General features: G+C 41.3%; 1 protein-coding gene across 1 annotated transcript; it reads right to left on the bottom strand.

Annotated features, from left to right (window-relative positions):
* Positions 1 to 547: 547 nt before the first annotated feature.
* On the bottom strand, positions 548 to 10,329 carry MSANTD3 (Myb/SANT DNA binding domain containing 3). The gene is made up of 2 exons (XM_012802463.1): positions 9,874 to 10,329; positions 548 to 1,709 (listed from the first exon to the last, which is right to left on the bottom strand). The coding sequence occupies exons 1-2, from the start codon at positions 10,289 to 10,291 to the stop codon at positions 1,300 to 1,302; spliced, it is 828 nt and encodes a 275-aa protein (XP_012657917.1). The 5' UTR covers positions 10,292 to 10,329; the 3' UTR covers positions 548 to 1,299.
* Between the last annotated feature and the right edge of the window lie 397 nt (positions 10,330 to 10,726).

Genomic DNA, 10,726 nt, shown 5'->3' with positions numbered 1-10,726 from the left:
ATGCCAAGGATTAAAAGGAGTTACTCACGGTCACAAACCAAGTTGAGGCAGAGCCAAGGTTAAAATTCAGGTCCTGACTCCCCATCCTTTATGGAGAGGATCTTTTATATAAACTCTGTATAAAAGTCTGCAACATGTACTCCTCCTTGAAGTACAGCCTTGACCTCACAGCCTTGAAATCTCATTCTCAGACATAGCTGATCTGCATTGACACTTAAGTGTCACTCTGCTGCTTCCAGCTACTGCTGTCCCCAGCTCCCAGGGTTGTTTCTGACATTAGGCTGCAGAAGCAGCTGTATTAACAGCTCAACTAAGACATCCATTTATCAATCCCTATCTCCAAGTATGTTGTAATGGACTCCTACAAAGCCCAACTAATGCCAACCACAAGGTGATACTATTGGCTAACACCAGGAGCACAGTGAGGGAAGGGCCTCTCCTTAGGTGGCTAAAGACTGAAAACCATGAACTTAGATGTACATAGTTGGCAGGACGCTACAGAGGAAGACAACACCTTTAAAAATCATAACACAGTGTGACTATAAAATTGCAAGTCTTTTTTTTAATAAAGCAAACATAACAGAATGTAGAAATCTAAACAAACATTTCTTCTTCAAAGTAGTCACACCCTTAGTTCCAACAAAGCTACCATGGTTGGAGACATTATTTGGAACTCCTCTTTGGGGAAAGGCCTGAAAAGGCAGTTTAGGATTCACATTAGAAAATACCCTTCTAAATGTTGGGCAGTTGAAAAAACAGAAAATCCACACCCAGAGGATGGCACCCAAAAAGTGAAAAAGGTGCTGTGGCTCTCAAGGGGGGTTCCCTAAAGACCTCTAGCAAGTTCTGAGCAACAGCATCACCACTGGAGACCTGTGTGGCCTCCCAGGACAGCTGATTTGGATGGAAGGGCATTCATTTGGATAGAAAAGTTCTGCTGTTTAAAAAAAAAAAAAAAATCAGCCACACTCCTTTATAGTCACCCTTGCGTTTGATTTAAAAAAAAAAAAATACAACGACAACACTCACACATGGTTCTTGTATGAATTCTAATTAAGAGACATTACATTCAGAATTATAGCACTCATAGTGATAATTTTCAGAAGACTATAACAGCTTCTTTGCCACTTAAGGGGTAAATAGGGTGCAGCTGTTTACCTGAATGTATTCTTAAATAAGTGACTATTACCACTCTAATTTTCCTAGTTGTAGCTCTGTTACAGGTTGCTGACCGTGAATTCATGTTCCAGACTTTCTTTGCCAACACAGATTAATTACAAGAGAGCCACCCCCAAAGTCTTACGGTGAATTGGGAAAGGGCCGGTTAAATGAGGAAACAGGCCATTCCTTGGTAAAAGTTTGTAGCTTTCTTTCCCAATACATCTTCTTTTTATTGAGAACTTCCATTTTTATCCTGTGTTCCTCCTCTGCCATCTCACACTCTCGCTCTATCTGCTGGATTTTGGCCACATGCACCTCATTCATTTGTATCAGTTGCAGTTGTAAGATGGACATTTGTTGATGGTGTTCTTCCTCATGCATCTTTTTTAAAGCACCTTCCTGAGAAGTTTTGCTCCTGTAGTTTTTATTGGCTGTTATTCTGACAGCTGAACACGAGGGTTCAGGTTGAGAGGTCCCCTCACATACTGGAAAATGAACGAACTCTTTCTCATCATCGCACAGTTCTCTATTTGAAACAGCAAATGATTCTGAAAAACAGCAGAAAACATACGTTCAAAGATTTTACAAGCAGAGAAAAAAAAAATCAATCCTATTTCAAATGACAGGGCCCCTCATTACAGTATGTATCTAAAATAGTGTCTGCTCCAGCCTTCGCATCTACAGGTACCCTTGCCACACTTGACTTTTTAAAAACCTGTAAGTTAAAAGAGATAATTCCTTAAGAAATTATAATAAGGGGCTTCACTGGCATCTCTAGAACTTTTAAGTATGGGACCTGTGTGGTCAGAGGCCACACTTAATTAAGAACTGCAGACCTTGTTGATATAAATTCTAAACTAAAATGTGCCTGACTCTGATGAGCATAAGACCACAAAGCGAAGCCAGTGTTGGCTGGATCACCCTCTCTGTCAGTTTCTCGTTCAACCACAAACGCTTATGTTCAATCTTCGCCAGAGGGCCACTGCTGTATCCTAGCTGCAGGTGTTACTCCTTACCCTGGACAAAGATGTTCTTCTTTCAAAGATGAGTCTGTCTGCACGCCCTGGCTTAACATCCTCACATACCATTTCTCTTTATTATTATTATTATGTTTTTTTTTTGAGACCGAGCCTCAAGCTGTTCCCCTGGGTAGAGTGCCATGGCATTACAGCTCACAGCAACCTCCAACTCCTGGGCTCAAGCGAGTCTCCTGCCTCAGCCTCCCAAGTAGCTGGGACCACAGGCGCCCGCCACAACGCCCGGCTATTTTTTGGTTGCAGCCATCATTGTTGTTTGGTGGGTCCGGGCTGGGGATTCGAACCCGCCACCTTAGGTGTACGTGGCTGGCGCCCTAGCCGGTTGAGCTATAGGCGCCCAGCCACCATTTCTCCTTAATCTCTTGCATCTGTCTGTTACTTCCAGCACAGCCATTTGGGGTCAATGGTCACCTGACACCAAGGGTGCTTTTCAATGCCCCTTTTAATTCTTCCCTGCCATTTGAAAATCTTTCTTGAAATTTCTTTTCTGTTAGCTTCTGAACCATCACTTTCTACTATTCTACAGCTTCCTTTCTGATTGCTTCTTCTTGAGTTTCCATGTACTCAGACTCCTGCTCCACTCACCTGTTAACCATTTCTCCCTGTCACCTGTTCTCTCTGGGGTTCCCATCCCTGGCTCTCAACCCACCTAAGCAAAACCTGGCTCCAACTTACCTTTATCTATCTTGCCTTACTCTTCAAAATACCCTCATATACTCTCATATACCCTCTAATCCTACCACAGACTACTCACATTCTTTAAAAGGTCATGCTTTGTTTATAACTCTGTGTCTCACTGTTCTTTCTGCGTGGATTATCTGTCCCCCAAACTCATTCCAGTCTTCCTTTCTCAGCACCCCTCGCCTACATATTCAGGACCAATGCACTTGTCTATAAGACCTTAGCTCTCTCCCTTCTCTGTATGCCCGAGTTGCTTTGGTTATAACACTTAACACCCACTAGCATAGCGCCACCATTACTTATTTGTTTCTTTTATCCTTGGGTTCCAGTCACTTTGCTTGTTACACAGAGGAAGCCTAGTAAATATTTATTGGCTGAACCCTTGAACACAAAAGAAAAAGAATATATGAGTGCAAAAGGCTATCACTCTGGTGGGTACACTAGGGACTTGCAATAAGGAAACCACTAACTCCACTAACCCATGGGGTCTTCTAGCTGGGACTCTAAGGCTTTCTTGAGAAGCTTTACATTCCCAATAATGAGAATCTTTTCCTTGGAGAAAAACAGTATCAATTTATTAATAGCATTGATTACATTATTACATCCACTCCATTACTCTGGAAAATGAGACGCCTGGAAGGTTAATGGCTACTGGGGGAAACCTAATTTGTAATACACCGGTAATAAACGGAAAATAGCTACTGTTTAATTATTTCACTCTGAGGGGTAAGGACAACTATAACTAGTTCCTAATTAAGATTAAAGAAAAGGTAAAAAATTTTACTTTTGGAAGAGATTAAGAAAGATAGAAGAATACTTCTGTGCCATCCAGAGATAAGGAAAAAGTGTCTCGCCGGGAGTCTTCCCCAACCCCAGTGGCTCTGGTCTCAACTCGATGTTGTTTTCATGCTCCCTTGGCCTCTTGGGCCCATCTCTGGCAGAGTTCATCATACGTCTGGCAGAGACTGCTTCATCTTCATCCCCGTGGAGAACTCAGCCCAGGCGATGGTCCAGTGCGGGGCATGTGAGAGATGTGTGTGGGCAGGACATCTGCAGTGGGCCACCTCCCTCCCACTGCAGCCCAACTACAGAGAAAGAGTGGGGCTCTGAGTTGGGTAACTGAGGCACAGGACCAAGAAATGGGCAGGGGTGAGACTGAGGCGAGAGACCCTCAGGTGTGAGAGTCAACTATGAAGAGCTTTACCTGACCTGTTTACTTTCTAGTTTTAGATCTGACATCTTTTCTGAAGACTAGACACATTAGACAATTTCTGATACTTCTGCTCTCTTTTTCTTTTTAAATTTCATTCCAGGGCATAGTCCTGGATACTCTGAGTCCTTAATGTTCATCCCTTCACAATGCTGTCTCTCCCAATTTCCAAATGCTCATTTTTATCTCAACAATTCCAGGCTTTAGGGATCTGATGGTGATGATAACAGTAGCTACCATTTTCTGGGCAGCTAACCAAGTACGAGGCTGGTGCTTTAAAGCATTACCTCATCTAATCCTTCTATCAACCCTCTGAGAAGGGAATTATTATAGAAAATCAAATACAATGTCCAAGGTCATTTGGCTAGTTGAAAGAAATAGGATTCTAATCCAAATCTGCATGACTCTAACACCCAAGCTCAACCACTACAATACCCAGTCTGCCACCATTCCACTTGTTCAGCTGACCATTTATGTATTTAAAAATGCAGCCTCCAAATTGTATCCACTATAAAACCATCTATTATTAAGAATATGGGCATACAGTCTGCATTTTGATCTCCAAATTTCTAGAGCCATGAACATTAAGACAGTGTGTTTGTGTCCAGGAACACAACTTTATCTACTTTCAAACTATTCTTTTTGGTTTAAACGTGTACTAATAGACAAATTTTAAAGGAAAAATGCCAGGCTTTTTGAGAAGACTCTGGCAAAAGATGGGGCTGAAAACTACAGAAGCCCAATGGAACAGTTAATTAACATTCACACAAATATTAGGTCCAATGAACAGAAGCTAGTATTCAGAAGGGAAGAATCTTGGCTTAATTGGAAGAAAACTGGTCTGGGAATAGCACCCTGCTGCCAACACATACCGTGTAATCCCTCTCACAGGTGAAACAAACCACCTGAAGTAGAAAACAACTCAATCTTATGCAAAAAGGGTAGGAAGGCCCACAAGCTTTCCTGGAACCAGAGAACATAGCCAAGGAAATGTTCTTTCCCTTGGGCAATGGAAAGAATTTCAATATCAGCAGAAAAAGCGTACCATGGCAGCAAAAGGATGGGAAGGAAACCGTGTAGAGGCCAAACTCCAGCTCCTCTCAACAGAACACAGGAAATAGGACTAACTAGGAAAACGAACAAATTAGACGTGTAGATACATATTACAGAATGTAATAGATTAGCTAAAAGGAACAGCTTTACGTACTGCAAAATTGATCTTAAAAGCATTACTGTATGTGAAAAAAGCAGAAAAAAAGATAATTATAGAATGATTTTAAATCCATCTAAATGAATATATGTACACAGAACATGTGAGAGAATATACTAGCCCACTAGAATGATTCAGGCGCAGAAGAGAATTAAAGTGGAGAATGGGGATAAAAAGGGAATAAGCAAATAACTAACACAAAATAGGGGCTTTTCACAGACCAGTGAGGCTGGTGTGCCATGACTGGAAACAGAACTCGGCCCTCAGTACCTGGGTTCCTACCCCAAAAGAATAAGATTCAGTTAAACAGAGATAATAATGTAATTTTTAAAGAAATGTTCATACTATTCAATTAGAGCTTTATGGCACAGAAATAATAGCATTGAAATTTTCATGAATTCTGAAACATTTCCGTGTTACTCCAAAGCTTAGTTTTCTCAAATGTATTTGACCTTGGGTCTTCCTACCCCACTAGCCACTCCTAGCAAATTGTGTTGGCTTCCTTGGTTTATTTATTCTGCACCCCTATTCCCCAAAGATAATGGAGGATAAGAATGAAGGCCAAATTAGCTTAAAATAAAATCCACAAAGTGTAAACTGTTTTTTTGTTTTTTTTTTTTTTGAAGCAGAGCCTCAAGCTGTCACCCTGGGTAGAATGTCGTGGCATCTCAGCTCATAGCAACTTCCAACTCCTAGGCTCAAGCGAGTCTCTTGCCTTAGCAGTCTCCCAAGTAGCTGGGACCACAGGCGCCTGCCACAACACCCGGCTATTTTTTATTTTTTTTTTGGTTGCAGCCATCATTGTTTGGTGGGTTGGGCTGGATTCAAACCCTCTACCTTTAGGTGTCTGTAGCTGCTGCCTTAGCCACTTGAGCCACAGGCGCTAAGCCTGTAAACTGTTTTAATATATGAAAGGGGGAAATACTGTTTTTTTTTTAAATAAACACTATCTCAACTGTTATACTTAAATTTTAAGACCACTGAGTCTAAATACAGGTGTATACTTTAAGAAAGTCATCGACAAAGCTAAGAATACCCAGGGCATAGTGATGGAGATGACACCAAAAAGTAGCTGGAGGGAGGCCTCTAGTGGAATACTACTAGGCTCCTTTCTGTTTAACAGGTTTTTTTTTTTTGCAGTTTTTGACCGGGGCTGGGTTTGAACCCGCCACCTCCGGCATATGGGCCAGCACCCTACTCCTTTGAGCCACAGGCGCCACCCAGTTTAACAGTTTTGAAATAAATTCCAACAAATTTCTGGGTACCTAATTCTGTAACAGACACCTTATAAGATGCTGAAACAGTGTTGTCCAATAAAAAAGTAACACAAGGGGGCCAGCACAGTGGCTCATGCCTACAATCCTAGCACTCTGGGAGGCCAAGGTGGGTGGTTTGCCTGAGCTCCTGAGTTTGAGACCACCGTAAACCAGAGCAAGACCTCATCTCTAAAAAATAGCTGGGCATTGTGGTGGGCGCCTATAGCCCCACTACTTGGAGGCTGGGGCAAGAGAATCGCTTAAGCTCAAGAGTCTGATGTTGCTGTGAGCTGTGATGTCACAGCACTCTACCAAGGGTAGTAGTGAGACTGTGTCTCAAAAAAATAAAAAACAAAAAAACCCCCACAAGCTATTTATACGATTTTAAGTGTACTTACAGCCACATTACAAAAGTAAAAGAAATAGGTAAAAGTAATTTTGGAAATACACTTTTTAATCCAATATATCTAAAATATTAATATGTAATCAACATAAAAAGGATGAATGAAATTTTTTTTTTTTTGGTCTAAGTCTTCAAAATATATTATGTACGATACAGCACATCTCACTTTTGTCTACCTACATTTCAAGTGTTTATTAGCCCCATGTGGCTTATGGCTACTATACTGAACAGCACAGTGTTATAAAAACAAAAGTAAAACACACACACACAGTCCATCTGTCAAATACACACGATGTATCAGGGCCAGGACCCTGTAGCAGATTTTCAGTCTTTTTTTCCTCCACCAAGTCCCAGAAGTAATGAGTGACAATTCCAGCCTTCTTTTTCTTTTTTCAAGAAAACTGAAATGTGAAATGAGTGAAATGAAGTCAAGGCTGTTTTGGTGTACAGAAAGAGTTCTAGTACCTTAACTACCAGTATTAACAGATGACTCTGGACATACTTCCTAACTGACAAAGCGCAGTCCCCCACTGCCCTTCAGAAACAACCTAGACACAGAAGTAGGCAGTATTTGGCTGAACTTTAATTATCACCAGCAAAAGGGAAATCTCCAGTGTCAAATATGTACAAACATCCAATTTGAAATAAATTTCTTTTACAATGAGTCTCTAATAAATGTCCCTCCAGCAAAGCCACTGAGAATTCATATTCATTCCCTTCTTTCTGGAAGTTCATAAATTGTGTTTATGATTTAATGAATTACATCTTTCCCAAAAAGAAAGAGAAAAAAAATGTGAGATGAATTTTCTAGATCCTACCTTAGAATTTGAAAATGGGGAAATAAGACTGTCCAAGCCCTAAGAAGAATCCCACTAAATCAAAGCGCAATAATCCAGACCACAGATTCGCAAAGTGAACGGAAAGCAGTTCACACCAGCATGTTCCTCCGCAACATCTCCCAGGGCACACAAGCACTGTGAAAAGGAGCCCTGATGATTCGCCTCCCTCCCTCCTCCAGCACCTCTCCCTCCTAGAAACTGAATGGCTCAGGGCCAGCAAGATGGGGTGTTAACTGGCTGAACCTATAAACATCTCCAAAGCAATGACACTGTCAATTAGCAGAAGCAGCAAGGAAGAGCGGAAATAAAGAGAGTTGGCAGTGCCCATACAAGCACTGCAAGGAAGTACCTGCCTTAGGAACTCAAGAACCAAAACCCAATACAAGACTCCTAGAGTGGAGAAGGAGGCATGAGGTTCAGGGAGGTTAACTGCTACAGTTACCCAATTGGCTCCCTGGACCTGACCTTGGTCAAATGATTCACAAGCAAACTTTTGATCATAATTTCGCTCCTCAAGATCATCTGTCTACCGGGTGGTGGGGGAGAAGGTGCTAATCAAAAACATGTATTGGCTCACTGAGTGATTATCTTTTTCACTCTACACAGATACCATTCTTGGTTTTAGACAGTTTCTTGTAACTTTTAATTAACAGGAGCCAGTTCCTCAGAGCTTGATCTAAACCTGGGGACCATGACAAGTGATTTCTCATCCTGCAAGCCAAGAACCAGATTCTCCCGGGCAAGTGTTTGCTGGAGCACCTTCTGAGCAATGTTCTGGCCCCCGCCAGAGCCCTTCCTCTGCTTCAAGGTCTGTCCTCCACACACCGCAACGAACCTTTCTATAAACTGGCCACTCCTCTCTGAAAAGAGACAGGAATTATTGAAAATTTATCTATATGCATTCCACCCTCCCCTGGCCTGGAGAGCTGGTAATAGCCCCTCCGTTTCAACCTTCTGAAGCTATCATTGCATTCTTGATCATATGACAGTCTTTTCCTTCCCTAAAATGTATGGGTGACACACTGTTCTCTTTTCAATGGAAGCATATTAAAATTAATTTTTCCAGAATTTCTCAAGATCCCTAAAGTCTCACGAATCAAATCACGATGGATCACAATATTATAATGGGTAGAAATACTGGTTTTTAATCTGGGTAAACACTAACTCATTGTCTGCTATATTATTCTCTATACTTAATTTTTAAGTTTTGAAACAGTTCATTCTTTCAGAATGGCATTGAGTGACTTAATGAAGTGCTCTGCACATAATAGATCCTCAAAAATATTTTTTTGAAAAAAAGAACGACAGTGAATGAATGCAAATCCTCATCAAATCCCCCTTCTACATGTTTGAGACAAGTTGAGAAAGGAACTGAAGTGTACCTTATTAATAACAACCATTAAGGCAGTCCCTTATTTTTCCTTATGTGTAGGTAAAAATGAAATCTCTAAGGCAGAGAACATAAGGATATAAGCAACCATTTTTATCTTTATGTATTATATGATTTTCAATGTCTTGTATAATCCTGAGATCTTGAATTAGGAAAATCAAGTTTGACATGAAAGTTTCTTTTTTTAGAAGTTCCCTCAAAATGAAGGATTTTTATTTTATTTTATTTTATTTATTTTTAAGACAGAGTCTCACTCTTTTGCTCCAGGCCTGATGCTCATAGCAACCTCAAAATCCTGGGTTCAATGTGATAGATGTGTTACTTAGTTCACTGTAAGGATTTCACACTGGATATCGAAGCAGTACCCTGAACCTCATAAATACATCAATGTACAAAGTTATCATTTAATTTAAAAAAAAAAAAAATCCTGGGTTCAAGCGATCCTCCTGCCCCAGCCTTGGAGGCAGACCCTCCTAAGCAATTGGGACTGCAGGTATCTGCCACAACGCCTGGCTAATTTTTCTATTTTTAGTAGAGATGGGGTCTCTGTCGTGCTCAGGCTGGTCTTGAACTCCTGAGCTCAAGGGGATCCTCCCACCTCGGCCTTGCAGGCGTGAAGGGTCTTAAATGGAAATGTCAGAATGGAGCCCAGTGCGAGCATGCACACCGGCGCCAGGAACCCATACCTTGGGCTGCAGTGTCAGGGTGGTACTCCGGCTCCTCCTCGGGAGGACTCTGCAGGAAGTAGAGCTGCTCCGGCAGCATGTTGGCAGTCTTCTCCTTCCCTAAGACGTGGGTGCTCAGAAGCGGGCTGACACTACGTTTTCCTTTCTCTCTCCTTTCATGGGCCATAATTTTTTTGGTCCGAGCCTTGATGTTCTCCCAGCACTTTTTCAGCTGTTTGAAATCCCGCAGTGACACGCTGGGCTGGGAGTTGTACTCATGGGCAAGCGCTTGCCAGGTACGTTGCTTGAGGGCAATAGTTCGTGCATCACTTTTCTTACACTCCAGCACATATTTGTACTTTTCTACTAAAGCAAGCAAAATGCTCTTTTCCAATTCTGAGAAGTATTTGGCAGGTTTTATAATTTCGTTGTTTTGCATTTTCCACTCTATTTCTCCTGGCCGTTAGCTATCCTGTAAAAGGAAGTTTGAAACAATAATTATAAACTCCAGCAGAAAAAACCTCCACACCTCCAAATCACTTAAGCTCAATCACTGACTGGACTCCTTTGTCTGAAATACAGTGCTTTCTTGTCCATTAATGTTGAATTCTGACATTCAGAACTCAGGAAAATATTCAGGAATGGGGTTTTACTTCAAAGTAGGTTTCCTAGTAGGTCCTTTTTTTTAGCCATACTGGGAGTATCTGGCATATAAAGAGCAACAAACAAAAAGTTGACCATCTATGTGGAACTGTTAATTTCTTTCTGCTTCTTGTTAGGAAATTGATTATTCCTCCAAATCATAAGGCACCTTTGAAAATAAACAACTTTCTCAAAGTTTTATCACAGCTAAGACAGGGGAAGCTACTATTTA

Source organism: Otolemur garnettii, unplaced genomic scaffold (genome assembly GCF_000181295.1).
Source record: "Otolemur garnettii isolate 467f Iridium unplaced genomic scaffold, OtoGar3 scaffold00014, whole genome shotgun sequence".
In the NCBI taxonomy this organism is placed as follows: Eukaryota; Metazoa; Chordata; class Mammalia; order Primates; family Galagidae; genus Otolemur; species Otolemur garnettii.
The sequence above is the reverse complement of the archived record's forward strand: the minus strand, read 5'-3'. Positions and strand labels throughout refer to the sequence as shown.